General features: G+C 50.6%; 1 protein-coding gene across 1 annotated transcript in view; it reads right to left on the bottom strand.

The window, feature by feature from the left end:
* The window catches only part of Gns (glucosamine (N-acetyl)-6-sulfatase), a 33,157-nt gene that overhangs the window by 2,736 nt on the left and 10,479 nt on the right, over positions 1 to 19,942 (bottom strand). Inside the window, exons 4-13 of the mRNA XM_021173548.2 lie at positions 18,863 to 18,928; positions 18,427 to 18,525; positions 17,046 to 17,213; positions 15,017 to 15,099; positions 14,032 to 14,150; positions 11,676 to 11,779; positions 6,484 to 6,585; positions 3,966 to 4,073; positions 3,216 to 3,326; positions 1,688 to 1,848 (exon numbers count right to left, since the gene is read on the bottom strand). Of these exons, the coding sequence (XP_021029207.1) occupies positions 1,688 to 1,848; positions 3,216 to 3,326; positions 3,966 to 4,073; positions 6,484 to 6,585; positions 11,676 to 11,779; positions 14,032 to 14,150; positions 15,017 to 15,099; positions 17,046 to 17,213; positions 18,427 to 18,525; positions 18,863 to 18,928 (1,121 nt within the window). The remainder of the gene's footprint in view (positions 1 to 1,687; positions 1,849 to 3,215; positions 3,327 to 3,965; positions 4,074 to 6,483; positions 6,586 to 11,675; positions 11,780 to 14,031; positions 14,151 to 15,016; positions 15,100 to 17,045; positions 17,214 to 18,426; positions 18,526 to 18,862; positions 18,929 to 19,942) is intronic.

Genomic DNA, 19,942 nt, shown 5'->3' with positions numbered 1-19,942 from the left:
GTTGTCTCTGGCCATCAAACAGAGAGGCATTCATGTAGAATGTATGGAACCCTCCCTGTAAGTGCTCCGTGGGAACAGCTGAGGGTTTGTGGCTGGAATAGAATCCAGGCTGGCCAGAAATGGGCTTTCCATAAGCTGAGCAGGAACCTGGCACTGAATGTACACTCCCACTGCCTGTGGGCCAATCTCTGCAGCAACACTTTTGTAAAGGGTCAGATGCTATGGTTGGGACTGTGACCATCCAGCCACAGACACTGTACAACACACGTGTGTGGCTGCGTTAAGAGCTTGTGCCTACAGGATCCAGTCCGATGACCCTACTGCAGAGGATCCTGGAAGGCCAAATGTTTGGCAGAAAAGAATAACCTGGGATGATAAATTAGAAACAAACTCAGTTGGTATTTACGTACTCGGGCGAACGAGAGCACACATAACTAGCATCTCATCACTGAAGCATCAGGGTTGAACATAAACAAAACGCTGGAGAAACATGACCCGTGCAGCCAGTGAACCCCGGGCAAACCCTGTGTCTGATGATGACGACATGCATGCGCTGGGCTCTAGGGAGCCGACGACCGCTCCAGATGTCCAGGACAAACAGGACAGTACCTGAAGCCACCCTGCTCTTGCTGGCCAGTGCTCCAGCAGCTAAGCCAGCAGGGATTGCTGGCCATATGTCACAGTCCCAGGGATTTCTCCACTCGCCTTTCAAGGGCTTAGTTACAGCTTTCAATTCCTGGAACCAGCCTAGAACACACGGCTAGAAGCATTAAGTCCATTTGGTTTGATAAACACTGTGAGCTGACGTCTGCGCAGACATCGGGGAAGGTGAAGACTGGATAAAGGCCATGTGGACCAGGCTTACGACATTCACTCCACTCAAACAGTCCTGGGTTTAATCTAGACAGATCGACATGTATTGTCTTTTTACACAGTGGCCTAGCTATTTAAACGTTTTCCATTTTAGCAAGGCATGGTGGCTAACACCTTTAATCACAGCAACACTAGGGAGGAAGAGGCAGCCTGGTCTCCATGACAAACTCCAGGACAGAGAGACCTGTCTCAAACCAATTTCTAGCTGGGGCCTGATCCCTGGGGTTGCCTTGGGGATGGAGGTGAGAGTTGGATGACCAGTACGACAACCCTTTCTGACAGTGTGGACTCTGTGTTCCTGGCCGTGTACGGACTACAGTTTGACAGTCCATGAGCCATTTCTCTACTCAATTACAGCCTGAACTCCTGGGCAGTGACAGGCAGTGTTCTGCAGCCCCAGCACTGTAAGCAGATCCAGAGTGAGGCAGGCTGGGTAACAACAGGTGAGCCACGTCAGTTACATTTGACACCCGTTTTCCTAAGTGTTTAATACTCTGAGAAATAAAGCAGTATGCTCTCAGACCGGGGCTAGGGTGGGCCAGAGCTATCCAGTGCCACCAAGCAGAACCCTGGGACAGGAAAGCAGGGCTGAGCTTGTAGTCACAGCAGCCACCAAAGGTACAGAGCCAAGTCCCAAACAGTTTATTTTCCCAACCAAACAAGCTGACACAGAGGGAACGCAGCATCCTCTCAATAGAGCAGAAGAACAAACACAGCTCAAAGCAGAAAGGAGCCCCTAGCTCCCCTCTGTCTTCAGAAGCGCCTGGCCTCTCAAGATGAGGCAATGGCAGAGTCACTGAGGAAAGACACTTACCCAGGGTCAAAGACCCCTGGAGTGCGACAGGTCGGCCCAGAACAGGACTGCAGCATCATCAGCCGGTAGTTCATCTTTCCCAAAAGCTCAGGGTCTATACTCTTGGCAATGTTGGTGATCTGGTCTGGATCTGCAGTGATATTGTAGACTTCGACAAATACCTAGAGGCAGAAAGGAAGGAGGGAAGAAGAGAGTGAAGGTTATATTGAGAGAATCCTCCTGCGGCAGTTATTTCTAAATGGAAATGGAAGGAGGACAGGAAAAGCCAAGGCCTGTCCATCATGTGGTCTAAGGCTCCCAGACCCCACACGTGATCGCATGCCGTCTGTGTCAGGGTGCACTTGTGTTAGACACACAGCCCCATGCTGATCTGCAGCTACCTGTCTACCCCATATCTTCAGGAAAGTGACTCATGACCCTTTAGAGTGGCAGTTCACAACTGGTGTTTCCCAGGGGTCACCTGAGACCATTGAAAACCACACATACACATTACGACTCCTAACAGTAGCAAAATTACAGTCATGAAGAAGCAATAAAATAATTGCATGGTTGGGGGTCACCATACCGTGAGAACTGTATTAAAGATTCGCAGCGTTAGGAAGGAGGAGGACCACTGTCCTCAGGCTAAGCACAAGGTGAACCCTCGATGGCCTGGCCTCAGCAATAAGACAGATTTGCAGCTACTCCAAGGGGAGCGCTGTAGGCCATATGTTTTCCTCAGAATCCTTAAGCAACAGGATGGAGTGAGAAGCATCCTGGCTTGTGGTACACCAGTCATCCCCTATTTTAAGAAGTAGTCTGGGATGTTCTGCACAGGCAGAAGGCCTTATTTACACAGCGGACACCAGCACTTTCTGCAGCACACTGTTCTCCAAACAGAAGGCCAGGACACGGAGGTAAAGGGTGGCTCTAAGGGCTTTAAGCCTCAGCCCTCAGACTAACACACACATTATCAAATAGATACACACGGGGCAGGAGAGCCCAGCCGCAGTGATGTCTGCTTGCTTGCTTGTGTAATGTGCTTCTGAGCTGTAAGGAAGGACAGGTCTGTTCTGAAGAGCAAGGTGAGCATCTGCTTCATACAGGAAGACGGTGGCAGACGGGACATGCTGCGCACCTGCGGACACTGCACCCCTGCCTCCACAGAAGCCTTCAGATGACCCACACTTATCAGTGAGGCTCAAGACCCACCTTCTCCCAAGGACGGTCCTCCTGGGTAAGTCAGAGGCTGGCCAGCCCCTCTCTCTGTACACGCTAAGCACCTCACTGTTAGCCCTATTACCAGGCCAAGTGTCTTGCTGAAAAAGCCAACTGTGAGGAGGTGGTGAGTGGAGAAGACTCCATTGAGAAAACTCAGAATGAAGCTGCCCGCGTGAGCCTGACTTGCTGCCTTGTGAGCCACAGGAGACCAGGGGGAGTGCAGAGAAGAAACAGGCCTTCCCTGGGTAGAGCTCTGGCCTCATCTTTTGCCACCAAGCCTAAACAATAGGTGCGGTGTGGGAGGGGTGTTCAGGCACACGGTCCTTACCTCCTGGTCGTCGAACTCGCAGTACTGGAGGTTCCACAATGACGACAGTGTCCGCACGCAGGCATAGGTATTGTTGTACGCGTCTTCACACACACAGTCCGGGAAACATTGCTGGAGGGACAGTTTACAAGTTAATGAGGACTGTTCTGACACAGCATCAGCATCTCAGGTGGCAACACTGGCACAGGCTGGCAGAAGGCAGACACCGGGAAAGAGACACACTCTGAAGGACTGTCTGACTGCCCCGTGTGCTTGGCACTACAGAGGAGCAGACTCCACCGTCTCCACAGGCTCTGCTAGTCCACAGGTGGTTGTGCTGTGCCCTTTAAACACTCAGAGTTTAGACAAAACGAAACAGCTTGACTGTAATTCCCTGCTGGCCTGGAGCTCAGAAGTCCCCAGCCCCTGCTCTCCGAGAGATTAGATGTGTGTGCAGCACAGTGGGCTGGGTCCTATACTCAGAACCTTTGCTGTCAGGAGAACCAAGGCTCTGTCCCCAAAGCCAGGTCAGCATGGCTGCTGTCACCTCCGTGGCTTGCCTGGCTGCCACAGTGATAGCACAGCCACAGGGACAAACTCCATCTCTTCTGCTATTAGGAGGTGGAGAAGCTGGCGGGTGTGGGCGTGTCTATGTAACTGGGAGAGCCTGATGCCAGCAGCGTCATTCATTCAGGTCCCTCAGGTGACCAAAATGTCTAAACAGCACCTGCCTTGCGGTAAGGAAGCTGTGATCAAAGACAAGCTACTCACAGACACTCCAGGACTCAAAGAAGGGCAGGTCGGGTCAGTGACATTGCGGCCTTCTCCTTGATATTCCACCAGCACGTCTGACCTCCAGGTTAAGTTTCTGTCTCCTTTCTAGAAAGAAGAGCAGATGTGGGGGTCCCGTGAGGCGCGGACTGATAAGTGACCACCAGTTCTCACTGCGCTGCCTGAGGGCCTTAGACAGCTCACTCTGTAACAAAGGGAATGGGAAGACCGGATGTGTAGGAAAGTCACTACTGTCCTTTCTGGTGCGTAAGGTCTTCAGAGCGACAGTTGGGTGCCCGGAACGCTTTACTGTCTCTTTAAGGGCAGTATGTGAAGCGGGAGGGGATGAAAGCCAAGGCGGTGCAGGTGGCTCCAGGTCAAGGTGGGAGAACACACGGGGCCTAGCTTGGCAGAGGCTCTGCGTGCCCTGGGCAGCAGGACACACACACACACACACACACACACACACACACAGAGGCCGTGCTGGGGTGTGGGGTTGAGGCCTTGAGATGACGTACAACCCACACATCACGTTCACTCTCTGCACACGTTGTCTGTGTGGAGAAAGGAGGCAGCACTGAGACAGGGACACACACTCTGGCCTCTAGGACAGGAGCAAGCTAGGGTTTAAAAGCTTAGGTGGGTTGTGAACCACAGCATCTAAGAGGAGGAAGTAGGAACAGACTGGGGCGGAGATCCAGGGCCTAAACCTCAGCAGGCCCTGAGCAGCAGGCAAGCTGGGCCAGGGGCGTCTGCAGCACCAGCTGCTCGGGAGGCCGAGGCACAAGGCAGAACAACAGGCAGGAGGTGGGCAGAGAGAGGGTGGTCTTGAGTGAGAAGGGGCAAGGCCGCTTCAGATATCAGCCAAGGACAGAGGAAGGCCGAAGGGAGGCCAGACTAGAAGGGACCCTTCTGTCAGTCTAACATCTTCCTTGGCAGCTGGGTGCTGCATATGTGACACCAGCCGTCTCGTGTCCTAGGGTCGTCTTTCTGGTGCTAGTGGCTGATGCAGGGTTTCACACACACACACGGTGCACAGGAAGCTGAGCAGCACCGGTCCCAGGCTGGGTCTCTCAGTGTGCTGCTACATCAGCTCTGAATCACAGGTCTTAGCAAGCCCACGAGCCTCTGTGGTGTCAGTCTGAGGACATGTAGTGGGGAATGGGAGCAAGCTTATACAAGGCCTTGAATGTCAAGACAGGGGAAGCCCTACCCTGTGCATTTCTGTTCTGCACATACACTTGTGTGTCCAGGGTAGATGACTCCACAGAGGTAAAGGGTTATAGGCTGCCTGAGGGCCGGGGAAGAGACAGTGGAGGGGTGACCAACGATCTGGGATGGCGGGATGCTCTGGAATCAGATTGTGATGGCCAAACACCAGAAACGACTGAACTGTCTGTTCTCATGCACCATGTGGGATTGTCCACTCTCGCACTGTGTGGCACACGAAGGAAGATGACAGAAGAGAGCCTCACCTTACTAACAAGTAAATGCAAACTGGAGAGCAAATACTGCTCTCCACTCACTCGGCCAGCTTGTACTAAACCGACAGTTTATACAGGATGACGGGGATTCTCATCGGGGTGAGCGTGCAGGTCACTGGGGACACGTGTGCGAAGGCAGCAAACATGACAGAACTAGGCCACCAAAGAACATTCCTTCCTGGGAAGAGTCGGGCAACCAGGTCACCATGCCTTTAGGTAATGGAAGCCCGGAACAATATGGATCCAGCTTGGAAACAAAACTGAATCTTAAAAAGTGCCTAGAGAGAGATCTAGTCCAGTATCGTGCCTGTGTGTGTGGCCCCTCCCCGTGTGTGTGTGTGTGTGTGTGTGAAGGCTCAAAGCAAGACCCTAATTGTCTAAGGTAACATCGATAACTACCAACGGGAGGGTGTCCACGGGCATGAGGAGACGCATCAACGCGGCTAACACTCATCTCTCAATGTTTCTCCTCCTTCCTCCCCTCCCCCTCCCGTCTTTGGTCCCGGACACCAAGCCCAGGGCCTCTGCATGCTATGCAATGCTGCCTGTAGCTGCGTCCGTAGCTAACACTCAGGTGAGTAAATGGGTCTGTTGGTTGGTTATCTGCCTGTCCCTCCATGAACAGTGTGCGAGCAGTCTCTGTCCCCCAGACGTCGGCAACAGTGGCTATCAGTCTTAGTCCTCACCACTCTGCCAGCAGCACAGGCATCTCTCTGACCGACTCTAAGGTAATCGTTGCACAGTGACCCGGGCGATCCCTGAGTCTTACAGAAGGTGTCTCACTGCTCTCTCCCTGGTCGGCAACCTCTACGCTCTCAGACCCATTTTTTTTTTTTCCTGGGAGGAGAGGGGAAGAGAATACAGAGACTGAAGGTGACACGTGGTCCAGTCAAACTTTTCCTTTGGGGAACTGCTTCCCAGCACAAGGCCAGAGACAGTCCTGCTCTCTGCCTCTCAGGTTTAGGAGCTTGTCTCTGTCCACCTGGCATTAACTCTGGAGCTCGGTGCGGGGTTGGCTGTGGCTTTAAACTCACCAGAATGGGCAGCAGGGACATCCCATCCATCTGTGTCTTGTTCAGGTCATAGCCAGCGAGGTCCAGGATGGTGGGACCCAAGTCGATGTTTGAGACCAGCATCTGTGTGAGTGAAGCAAACTGTCTGAGGCCTGGCTGTCTCATGCTCCTCCCACCCAAGAAACATTAAACAACCCACCAGCAGCCAGGCACTGTCACCTCCAGAAAACCTGCTCTCCCACCCAGGGCCAGACATCCAACTACAACTCAGGACATGTTCTAGAACTCACTAGGTAGACCAGGCTGTCCCCCACCCACAAACAAAGCAAGGAGGATGAGTTCATGCTATAGTCTTCAAAGTGACAGTGCTCCTACTCTGTCCCCAATTTACTTTAAACAGGGTGTGCCATGTAGCCCAGGCTAGTCTCAAACTCGTGATCCTCCTCCTTCAGACTTCTCAATGTTGGGAATACAGGTGTGTTCCACCCGCCCGGTCTTGCAATAGGCTGTGAAGGCTGCAGAAAAGCTACTCTAACTGGTCAACATGTTTCCTTAAATAGCACAAACCCCGCTTTACCGAAAACACTCTAGGGCCCGTGTGCTGGTCACTAAGGTGGATGACCTAAATTCAATCCTGGGTCCCACAGGGTGGAAGGAGAGAACCAACCCCTCCCCACAAGTTGTCCCCTAACATGCACACCATGACACATGCGTGTGTGTGCACACACACACACACACAAATAAAAAAAAATCTATAGCTATATATCTATATTAAAACAAGCATTCTAGAAACCAGAAACAAAAGTCTTACATTTTTACCTCAACATATTCTCCTGGTTTAGAAGGTGGTTTTCCTTCTGTGATCAACATTTCTGAGCTTCTAAAGCAGCATGGCTCCATTTCAACCCAGTGGGGCTATGTGAGTTTCATGTAAAAACCTTTACATTGTGTGTGCATATGTGTATGCACAAGTGTGTGTGTGTGTGTGTCAGCCAGAGTACATCAGGTGTCATTCTTAAGACAGAGCCTCTCTCTCACGGGCCTGGCTTACTGATCGCCACCCTCAGAGAGCCTCTGGCTCCTGGCTCCTTGTACTGGAGTCCAAGGCTTTTTTCAAGTGCATTCTGAGGAACAAACTCGGGTCCTCGCACTTATGTGGCAGCTCAGCCTACAGGGTGAGCCCCAGGCCAGAGAGCCCTTGTCTAAGAAACCAAGCTGAGAAGCCGGGCATGAGGGCTCAGGCCTTTTATCCCAGCACTTGGGAGGCACTCTGGGGGACAGACACCAGCCTGGTCTACATTGTGAGCTGCAGGACAGTCAGGGCAGGACAGCCAGGGAGACATAGTGAGACCCCGTCTGCCCCCCAACTCCCACCAAAAACCCAAACCAACCAACCAACCAACCAACCAACCAAGCAAACAAACACAAAAGAACTCGGTGACCAGCTCCCGAGGAACACTGACTAAGGCTCACGTGTTACACACAAAGTATGTCTTTGAAACTGTGGAGAAGACAGCCATTTTAGGCAACCAAACAGGGAGATTGAAAAAAAAATCAAGTAACTGTCATTTTTAATTTAAGACCACATAGGAAGGTCTGTATGACAGGCAGGAGCAGAGCATTGTGGGTCGGGGCTCAGGTTTCCTGGTGGCTGGGAAAGCCCTGATACACAACCTGGCTCTGAATCTATTAGCACCTCTCAGCAGCTGTCATGGGTTGCCATTCCATGGAGACACTTCAGGAAGCAGCAGTCCTTATGTCACTGAAAGTGTACTGGAGCTGTCTCCAGAGATTACCCAGACCCCCAGACACTGGAGCTGTCTCCAGAGATCACCCAGACCCCCCCCAGACACGGGTCGGCTTCCTTCTTTCAAGGCCCTGGGGGTTGGGGGGTGAACCGAGCAGCTTGGTTCACAGTTGGTGTCTGGGTGTGACAAGGAAGAGATCACCATAGGAGAAACATGAGCCCGGGGAGTCCAGGAGGTGTGCGGAGGAGCCTGTGTCATTGGTACTGGGAGTCAAAGCAGGGTACAAGATAAGTTGTATGAGCTAAAGCACTAAGAGCCCAGAATGAAAATGGTGACTGTTAGTCTCATCAAAACTCCCTTCAAATACCACGGCTGCAGGATGGGAGACGCTGTTTAATGGCCTTTTGCTCAGTGGCTAAGGCTGGCAATTCCAGTACAAATCAAGTCACTACGATGGCTTAAGAATGACAAACATGCAGGGCGGTGGTGGCACACGCCTTTAATCCCAGCACTTGGGAGGCAGAGGCAGGCAGATTTCTGAGTTCGAGGCCAGCCTGGTCTACAGAGTGAGTTCCAGGACAGCCAGGGCTACACAGAGAAACCCTGTCTTGAAAAACCAAGGAAAAAAAAAAAAGCACTACAAACACACAACACATGTCCTCAGGATACTTTCTTCTCACACACACACATGGGTCTTCTAAATAGGGCAGGAATTTTGCCTATGAAGCAGATGGCTTCAAAATCTGCCCACACTATGTAAGGAGACTAGAGACCTTATGTAGTTACAGATTGTGAGCAGAAAAGTCAAGTGGGAATTGTCTACCTTGGTCTCACACAGGCTTCTGATAAGCTGTGCAAACAAAGTGAGTCCTCTCAGAACACAGCGGGCTTCCAGACACTAAAGCCAACCAGGAGGGGCTGGGTAAGGCACGGCATACAGCACCCCACAAGGCATCCTAAGCAGGGCTACTACAAGCAAGTCACATAACATCCCAGAAGGCTCGAAAGAGCTATGAGCACTTGAGAGGGTCTAGCACCAGCAAAGGCTGAGCTGCTGTGGGTGGATCTGCCCTTAGCTTCCGTAGCTAGGAAGGAGCTTGGGTATCACACTGAAGTAGAGATGAAGGCGGCTGGAGAGATGGCTCAGTGGCCAAGAGCACTGGCTGATCTTCCAGTGAACCTGAGTTCAGTTCCCAGCACCCATATCGGGTGGCTCACAAGTACCTCTAACTATAGTTCTAGGGCAGTGGCTCTCAACCTTCCTAATGCTGTGACCTTTCAATACTGTTTGTCGAGTTGTAGTGATCCACCCCTCTACCATAAAATTATTTCACTGCTACTTCATAACTGTAATTTTGCTGCTGTTATGAATCGTAATGTAAAATATCTGGTATTTAGGATATCTGATCTATGACCCAAAGGAGTCATAACCCACAAGTTGAGACCATTGCAGAGGATCTGACACCCGTTCTGGCCTTTGTGGGTATCTTCTGTGGGGCTGTAATGGCCGGGGATGAGTGAGGAATGGTGGAGTTCTCGAGAACTCTATCCCAGACACCTCACATAAGGAAGCACTGCTTCCTCCCCGATCCCAGCCTGGCACCGAAGCGTCGGCTCCAACACTGTCAAGGCCAGTACAGGGGCTGGAGAGATGGCTCAGCAGTTAAGAGCACTGAGTGCTCTTCCAAAGGTCCTGAGTTCAAATCCCAGCAACCACATGGTGGCTCACAACCATCCATAATGAGGTCTAATGCCCTCTTCTGGTGTGTCTGAAGACAGCTGCAGTGTACTTACATATAATAATAAATAAATCTAAAAAAAAAAAAAAAACCTTAAAAAAAAAAAAAAAGAATTTCCTACAACTGTCAACACTGTATCTCCTGAGTCTGCAGATGAAGTATCTTCCGATACCCCTGTCCTGGCCAATTGTACAAGGCCCCACATACTTTCCCCCAGAGACCCTGCTTAGAGAGGTGAGGCCTCTGACCTCCCCGCTTGCGTGGCATGAGTAAGCGGCCGAGAAGAAGGAACGGTCTGTTCTTCCCGCAGCTGGTGGACACAGTCACTCCGCTCCCTTTCAGTTTCTTTCTGACAGAACATGATGTCCCAGGTGCCATGCTTCTCAGAAGGGCACCACCTACCTACTAATATGGACTTTACACTCAGATCAAAAGCCAGCCTCAGTAAGACACACTAAGATCTGCTGGCCTGTTGAGAAAGCCAGGACTTGTATGACAGGTAGGAAGGGCTGTTCCACCTTTCTGGGGACAGTTTAACAGTGAAGCACCAAGAGTGCTGACATAGGAAGCAGGGGAGGGTGGGGACAGCCCAGAGCACCCACTACCCCGATGTCTGGGCCACCCAGTTATGTGTGTGCTCCTTTTCTCTGGTCTCAGAGCTTAGGTGATGATGCAAACTCAGGAAGAGAGAAGACATAGCCAGGGTTGCATACTGTCACCTCCTGACCACTAGAGAAAAGTGGCCAGCGCCTCTGTGAACAAAGTGCTTCAACGAGATAGGCTGGGAAAGACTCTGAACCAATGGCAGCAACAGAAGATGCTGCACATCACAAGACAGAAGGGGACAGAGCAGAAAAGCCTTGGTAAGGGAGGGGACATCCCTAGACACTCCTCGCTCCTGATGTGCAGACTCAGGAACTTGGGAAATAAAATCTTACAAGTTCAAGAAATGCTAAGAGTCATAAGCTTCTCCCTTTAAGGTTTATATAAACAAGCAACAGCAGGTGGAAGAGCCGGCTGCTTTCTGGAGAGAGCTCCAGTGAACTCTCTAATGAACCAACACCCACTTGTGAGCCAGTATGAATGAAGGAGGACCACTGATAGCAAAGAGAAAACACTTTCTTAACCAATGAAAATTAGGGAGCCCAGCCGGGCGGTGGTGGCGCACGCCTTTAATCCCAGCACTCGGGAGGCAGAGGCAGGCGGATTTCTGAGTTCCAGGCCAGCCTGGTCTACAGAGTGAGTTCCAGGACAGCCAGGGCTATACAGAGAAACCCTGTCTCAAAAACCAAAAAATAAAATAAAATAACATAAAAACAAAAACAAAAAAACTAGAGAACCCTTTTTTCTTTTTGTTCTTCTCGAGTTCGTACCTTGGGCCCCTACATGTATTCATGTACAGGTGCATGTATACACACATGCACGTACCTGCCTACATTCATACCCAGAACATACACGCACTCACATGAAAACTGGTGAGAAATCCCACACAATTTCACACAGTGATTCTGATGAGAGTCACCAGTGCTGGAAGTAAATCTTGAAATGAATGAGGTGGCAGTGGAAATCCACAGAGGGCAGTGGACGGTTACAGGACAAACAGGCCACTCTTCCCAAGGTCCATACAGGCAGAAGAGCATATGGCCCGCCTTCCTCGCCAAGAGGGACAGCCACGTTCTCAAGCCACATGCTCCACACACAGGATCAGGTGCGGTTGGGCACCTACCTTGCTGGTCTGGTTTGGTTTGATCCCGGGCCCTCGAACCAACAGTGGAACTTTGATATCAAACTCATACAGCTGCCGTTTGTCTATTGGCAAAGAGAACTGCCCTGCAAGAAAACACAGAGTCAAGAGAACTGCCCTGCAACAAAACGTAGTCAGCACAGAGCCAGGGCAGCCTGAGCTGAAACACTAAGGTGTTGTCGTAACTGTTTTTTAAGATTTATTTTTTATTCATGTGTGTTTTCTCTGTGTGTGTGTGTAACGTATGGCACATGTGTGCACGCCCTAGGAGGTGCAGGAGATGCTGGATCTCCTGGAGCTGGAGGGATGGGCAGCCTTGAGGCCCCTGACATGGGCGCTGGGCACTGACCTCAGGTCCTCTGGAAGCATTCTCCTTAACCATGAGCCATCTCTAGCGCCTTAATTCTAGGTTTATAACAGAGAGCTTACACTTTCCTCAGTTTCTTTTCAACACAGGACACAGAAAAAAGAGGTTACTAGATGAATAACTAAAAAGAACATGTTCTAAATAGGACAAATTGAGAATAATGTCTGGGAAGGGGTGAAAGACAAATACACACTCATTTATGTGGACGTGGCCAGACCTGGGCGAACGTCATCACTGCCAAATAAGGGAGGAACATTCCTTGTCCCCTGAGCACTGCAGTGCAGGGCCACGGAACGAGAAAAGACCCTCCTGCCGAAGCCCACAGACCACAATAAGGACAGAGCGAGGTGTCAGCGCTTGGCAAGTTCAGTCTGAGGAGAGTTTTAGCAACAGCCTGCAAAGGGAATGGCAATGACAGGGTCATAGGAAAGGGCCACCCTGTAAACCACCCATCAACACTGGCACCCCTATGAGCCAGCCACACAGTGGGCCTCACAGCCTGAGATGGTTGGGATAGCTCTGCATCTCTGAGGCAGCCTTCTGGCCTGAAGGTACAACCGCGCCAGGCCTCAGCTCTCATTACCAGGCTACAGGAAATACTGAGTGGGAATGAGCACGCAAGGCCTCACAGGACAAGCAGCCAAGCTGGGATAAGAAGTGCTGTATAGGAAGAGCACTTTCCTGAGCCATCAGTAAGCAGCACTGAGGCTTAGAGGCCTCGAAATTCCGGGCGTTATCTGCTTGATAAATTAGATGGGCCTGGGACCATCTGTGTACTCCTAAGTGCCGGGAGCTGCTTCAAAGCTTTTAGAGAAGCAGCCGGACCCCATGGGACCCCAGGATCCCAAGACTCTGGAGGTCAAGGCAGCAGGAATACGAGGTTAAGGCCAACCTAAGAGATGAAGCGAGACCCTGCTCAAACCAACACCCACGGGCTGGGGATGTAGTCAGCGGTAGCGCCCTTGCCGGGCGTGCACAAGAAGCTCAGTCTAAATGTCGGCACTGCAGAGCCCACCTGACTTCCCTACCCCCACCACACACACATACACAGATATACACACACATACACACACACACAGATACACACACCACATACACACAGAGATACACACACACCACATACATACAGAGATACACACACACACACACACACAGAGATACACACACCACACACACACAGAAAAACACAAGGAAGGCAGGAAGGACTCTGCAGCTGAAACCTTGAGTGGGAAGACAGGAAGGAGGTTTTTATTAGTTCTCTCTGCCACGCAGAGGCAGGATCTACACTGACCAGACTGGCCTCAGACTCCTGGGCTCAAGCAATCCCCCTGCCTCAGCCTTCTCAGTAAGTAATATAACAGCACACACCATCACCCCACTCCCCTCCCCCCTGGGCCACACCAGTTTCCACGCTGCCTGTTAAGATACCCACAGGATAACGTAACAGATGCTGTGTCAGTCAGTCTGTCCGAGTGAGAGCAAGCCTAGTGCTAACTCAAGAGCAAATGTGTACACACAGAAGACAGAAAACATGTCTGTAGCTATCAGGGTCCACGCTAGAAGGCTGGAAGTCAAAGGCACGGAGTTCACTCACACTGCCGTTTTCAGAAGCCAGAGTCACTCTCCAAATCACAAGATTAATGATCAAACTGTGACTGCAGGAAAACGTCGTTTCCCCGTCTACAGCAACACATTCCACTTACCCTACAGATATGTTCCACTTACCCTACAGATGCGAGATCTTCTCGCTTTCCCACACTGTCTCTAACTTGGTAAACGATCCTGCACGCCTGCCTGAGACCAGCTGGCCTAGCATCTCACACAGCGCATACAGAAGCCCGGCTTCTTGTGTGGCAATGCTTTCTACCCGAGGAGTCCTGAGGATGAGCGCCTCAGCCTGGCGGGTGCGCAGCTGTACAGTGCTAGCTGCTACGGCGAGGGCGTGACAGCACTCACCCCGCCTGCCCTCACCTGTGTGGTAGCCGTTGTCTGAGGTATAGAAGATATACGTGTTGTCCAGCTCGCCGGTCGAGTCCAGTCTCTTCACCAGTTTCTCCACAAGGTCGTCAACTGAGAGCAGGGTTTGCCACCTGGAGGACACAGGTGGAAGGCCCGTCAGGGGCAATGGCCGCACAGAAACGTTCATCCGGGGAAAGCAAACAGCTAATGCTCAACCCTGTCCCCCAGGCTCCACCACTGCACATCCCAGAACACAGTAAGAACTTCATCAAGTCTGTTTCCAAAGAAAGAAATCAGGCTTTTCATAATTGCTGTATGAGAACAGAGCTAATCAGAAAGGAAAGATGGTTATTCAGTATAGATTACTACAGATTGGTTCAGATAAATCTGTGCTACAATATTGTTAAAATAGTCCAAATACTAGGCACTGGTCTAAGGTAAGAGGCCAAAGCTTGTCTTGCTCATTGCCTGTTTTTATAAAGTTTTATTGGCACACAGCAATATTTCCATATTGTCTAAGGCTGTTATTGTTTTGGGACACATGGCCTGCAGTCTTAGAACATTTACTTTATTATATATTTATTATATGTAAGTACACTGTAGCTGTCTTCAGACACACAAGAAGAGGGTGTCCGATCTTATTACAGATGGTTGTGAGCCTTTGTGTAATTGCTGGGATTTGAACTCAGGAACTCCAGAAGAGCAGTCAGTGCTCTTAACCGCTGAGCCATCTCTCCATGGGCTGATTTTTATATAACCTTTTCTTTAAGCATGGGGAAAAATGTCAAGCAAATAGTTCCAGTTTGTCATATTCCTTACCAGGTCTTAACATGGATGGTTTAGTCAGTCTTGGGGTCCAAAGGGTACCTCACGCCCATGAACATAAAGGCATGTCTGCGTGCCTGTGAGGCGCAGTGACCCAGAGCATATCTCCTGCTGGCCCACCTCCCTGTCTGCTCTCAGAGCCCCACACTGAGAACAGAGTGTCTGTGCTCACCTCCTCCTGAAGGCGTCATCTAAGAAGCGTATTGACGAGTTCGTCATGGGAGTCTTGGCTTGCCTGATTAGCCAGTGCTTGTTCTAAGATTCAGAAGAAACAAACGTTAACAGCAAGTCACCATGGTCACACTAGGAGAGTCCAAGAGTCGGTAACACAAAGGCTCACTCATACTTTAGCAAACTGCCTCGAAGCTGTTGAAGCCACGTAGGACTACCTCAGGTTGCCTCTTCCTCCTGAGCTGCTACAGCAGCCTGGCAGCCTCTCAATGAACTCCACCACTTCACAGCCTTCTGCTGGGAGGCACCGGGACACTTTTGTGAGTGCCCCCTGCTAATGTGAGGTTCAGCTAGTAATTTATCCTATGTCAACTATGGCTACAAATGGGCAAGTGCTAACTTACCTCTCTCTACATTCTGCCTGTAAGGCCCTGCTATCCACAGGTCTGTCAACTCAAGAGACTGATATCCCTGGGGAAAATCCTGTACTTGAATTTAAAACTTTAAGTTCTGCAGAGACTGGAATGGCAGAGGCCGTAAGCTTGGTCCCCAGCACCCACACCGGTCAGTTCACAACCGCCTGTAACTCCAGTTCTGGGGGAACTGGGCCCTCTCCTGGCCTCCTTGGGTACTGCACCCACATAAACAAACCCACACCAAAGGCAGACACATGCTTGAACGTTTAAAAATAAAAATGAAATCTTAAAAAAAAAAAAAAAACCCTTTAGGTCCAGTTCTGGAGGGCCCTTTTATTTTCATATAAGCCACATTTTAGTAACAAAAGGACCCTCAGATGCTATCAGCATTCACAATAAAACTGCATTTCTCCAACCGTTCTTTGGTTAAGAGGCTTCAGAAATTCGCTCTTGAATCCCCTGTGGATGGAGGCTCACATCAGCTCGTGCGTGACTGGAACTACTGCACTCAGTAATACTGAAATATTAAAATGCTTCTAGTAACTCTTTTTGGAACACAAAATTGAGACCAGTCCACTAGCTCAAAATCAGCTTCTCAACTTACCTCAACAAGCACACGCCCGAGCTGTGGCCCAGGGTGCAGATGTTTCTCTATATTTAAATCATTACCACAATCAAGGCTTGAGACCTCTGCCTCCTTACGGAGGACAGCAGGAGGGACAGCATCCGGCTCATCTCACAGAGAGAAACTCAGGCTTCTGCTCTGACTTTAAGACTCCTTCTGTATCGCTACAAGTGCCGTGACTTCTAGGTAAGACTCAGGCAGTGGCGATCTCCTTATACGCTCAGCCAAGGGAGGCATAAGTTACTGCCTGAGGAGTACTCTGAGGAGACAGGCTCGGTAGCACAGATCTCTGATCCCAGCAATTAGGAGGCAAAGGCATAGTCGTGAGTTTGAGGCCAGCGTGGTCTACCCAGAGAGACAGTGTCTCACCAAACAAACTGAGGAACACAGTTTGGGAGACAGTGAGCAGAAGGGGAGAATGGTGTGTGGCAATGTTTCCGTTGCTGAAAATGTGACTTCTGTTGGAGGGAGAAAGAACCTTCAGATGTGGACTGAAGTTTCAGGAAATATTCTGACAGGATTCTCCCAGGAATCCAGGCACCCAGTACCTTGGGTAGGGGAATGAGGAAAAGGGAGTGGCATATTAGGTAAATTTAAGGGACAAGTGCTGTTAACTGATGAGGCCCCTGCTTGGGCTGTGTGCACCCTGCTACCTGCACACTGAACGTGACTCCTCTCTCCATCCTATGCCTTAGGGGAGAATCACGTGTGAATGTCCTTGAGACTTGGCTTAGCTACTTCCGGGACAGAGGAGGCAGGAGACATGCTAACGGCTCCTGGTTGACCCGTAGTGCCTTTCCCATTCCTAGGGATCTCTTCTAGCTGCTCACAGGATGTGTGGTAGGGACTTGATCTGTACCTTTAAGAACATTTCTACAATCTGTTATACTGGGGACAGGTACAGCAGTCCACCCAGGAGAGCTCAAAGGAGCCCGCTTCCAAGGCTTGATGCTTCCGGACCGCTCGCTTCGAGGATCAGAGGTACCTACCGTGCCGTGGATGTTGAAGTTCTTGTTTCTTGGTGCGATGACATTCTGGAAAGCCTTCTGGTACTGCGGAGCGGCCGTCCACGGTGAGTGGGGCGCTGGAGTGGAGATCATCATGAAGAATGGCTCAGAGTTGGACTTGTAGTCCAGGAAGTCCAGGGAGAGGTTGGCCTGACACACACAGAGAGCTGTCATCTCCTAGGCCTGCCTAGCAACCGTCCTAGCAACCGTGCATCCAATGGGGAGGTTTCTCTTGGTAGACAGAGAGAGCAGGCGGGGTCAGTGTGGATACTAATCTCTTTCATTTCATGGTCATGTGCAGCACACTGCTGCTATAACACATCTGGTGTGGAGCTTGAGAAGTCTACCAAGGAGAGCAACTGAGACCTTAACCTTATAAGACCCGCCAACAGTGCGGAATAGTAAACTGTCCATTTTAGTATTAATTTATAGCAATGATGCCTTAAAGAATGGTAGGAGGGGGCTGGAGAGATGGCTTAGCGGATAAGATCACTGACTGCTCTTCCGAAGGTCCTGAGTTCAAATCCCAGCAACCACATGGTGGCTCACAACCATCCATAATGAGATCTGACACCCTTTTCTGGTGCCTCTGAAGACAGCTACAGTGTACTTAGATATAATAATAAATAAATCTTTAAAAAAAAAAAAAAGAATGGTAGGAGGGGCCAGTGGGAGGGTTCATCAGGTAAAATTGCCCCCCACCAAACCTAATGAGCTGCATCCCCTCTCCCTGGCTCAGCCCTGCTCGGTCACGCTGCCCCCTCCTCCTCATCCGGACCCCCCCCCCCCCCCCGCCCCTGCCCCCGTCCTTCAGTCGTCTGCTGAGAAGCGACCTCTCATGCTTTACCTTTCTGCCTTATGTCACCCAGCAGCGCCTCTCGAAGTAGGAAGTGATTGCAACAAATAACTGCGTGTACATAGCCACGCCCCCACGGCCCACGTGAGAGTTCCAGCCGGAGGAGGTTGCCTTCCAAGGGCCTGGTCTTTGCCCTCTCCAGGGAACATCTGCTATGTCATGCGCTACACTGTCTGGTGGACACTCAGCAGAAAGTTTCCTTAGAAACGTGTGAGGAGGGGAGGAGTCACCTGACGCTAGGGCTTCACCTGTGCCCAGCCTCGCCCAGAGGCCTGTAAAGGCCACCACAGTCGCAGACAGAGGCATTTACCTCTGGATTATGAGAATATGAGACTTGTGTCTTGGCTTATATACAGAGAAAAACAGCCTAGAGGTCTTTAATAAGCTGGAAATATTCTTTGGCAGACAGACCAAGTCGTTGCGCATTTCTGTTTGCCGATACATATCTGCTGCTGTCTAGACAAAGCAGTCATGTGTGAGGCGGGGCTGCTGAGCCTCAGAACTTACCAGAACATCTGTCAGGTAGTCCGCGCTGTAGTTCTCGCCGTGTTTCCGTGCCTTCCCGTTGACGGAGAGAGTGTAGTTATAGTATTTAGAATTCTTTTCCTATGTGAAACAGGAAGTAAAATTTGTGAGGAGGTCACTATTCAAAGCCGAACTGTGACTTCCTGCTGGCTAAAGTGCACTGTTTACAGGTGACAAGACAGGAGAGGGGCGCCTGCCTGTGTCACCCTGAGCTGGGGTTAAGGAGCACTGTCATAGACTAGCAGGGCTTCGTTAATCCGTGCTGTTTTAAAAACCAGACGTGGCTCAGACCACTAATGGCAGGAGAACCACCTGGGACGAGGTGACTCACCAGCCTTTCGTGAGAGACAAATCATCTGCCGGAACACTTGTGCCAGTATGGGGCCGAGTCTAGTCATTCAGTTCCATAGCCACTTACCAGGGCATACCAGTAACTCCAGCCCAGGGGGATGTGCTCCAGTCCGCCTGCGTCTGGGGCTCCATACTGGAAGGACAGTAGAGCGGGGTGTTAGAGCTCCTTAGAGAGTCCAGAGGGAAACCAGCAACCGAGAACACCTTTCAGCCAGTGCCTGAGACAACAGGGGCACAGCTTCCCCAAACACACGGCCTAGCGCATAACGAACCCTGTGACCCAAGGCTTCTCCTCAGCAGAGTCTGTAACTGTGCGTGTCGCTGTGCTGACCTGGCCTGCCAGCTGTCTCGGATGGCCAGTGTACCATTCAATCATTTAAATGTACAGCGCTGTCTAGAGAAGACTGTCTTGTGAAATGTGAGCTATGCAGACCTCAGATGTCAGTGCGGATGATTTTGTTAGCACACAGTCAGGCAAACTCACCCACAGAGTGTGTCCACAGCTGCATTTCTACTGTGGTGGCACTGCAGTAGCTCTGGGAGATGTGTGGTCTTTCAGCCCAACATATTGCCATCTGGACATTACGTGGGACCTATTCATGGGTGAGTGCTGAGCTACAACTGAATAATCTAAAAGATACTTAGATTGGTCGTTCACAGCCAAGAAAATCAGACCCTTGCTTGCCTGCTTGCCTGTGACTTTGGCCGTCCTTATAACATCTACTTTTGAGGCTACATTTATTTGGTAAAACTATTAGAAGAGATCACAGTACACTCTCCCCCCTTCCCCCCCATCTAATACAGTTTAGTACTGCCCATTGAAGGGAGAACGGAATCTCTGAAGAATGTCTCGCACTATACTGTTCCCCTCAAATGACTTTCAATGTGAAGTAGCCTAACTTCCCTTATGACTATCGAGTTGCCCCAACCCCAATACAGAGTGTCTTCCTGCTTCTCATGATTCTTTCAAACTGACTCATCCACCCTCAAGCCCAGAGTTCACAACCCCCCTAAAATGACAGGGAGGAAGGGACACAGAAAATTCATGTGACATGAAGACCTGTAGCTACTACGGGAAAAGAAAGTCAGAAAACACACACATCTTCCCCTGGGCACCCCAGTTAATTATCACTAGAGAGAACCCCAA

Source organism: Mus caroli, unplaced genomic scaffold (genome assembly GCF_978045245.1).
Source record: "Mus caroli unplaced genomic scaffold, Mus_caroli_1 scaffold_9, whole genome shotgun sequence".
NCBI lineage: Eukaryota > Metazoa > Chordata > Mammalia > Rodentia > Muridae > Mus > Mus caroli.
Note: the sequence above shows the minus strand (reverse complement) of the source record. Positions and strands in the feature narration are given on the sequence as shown.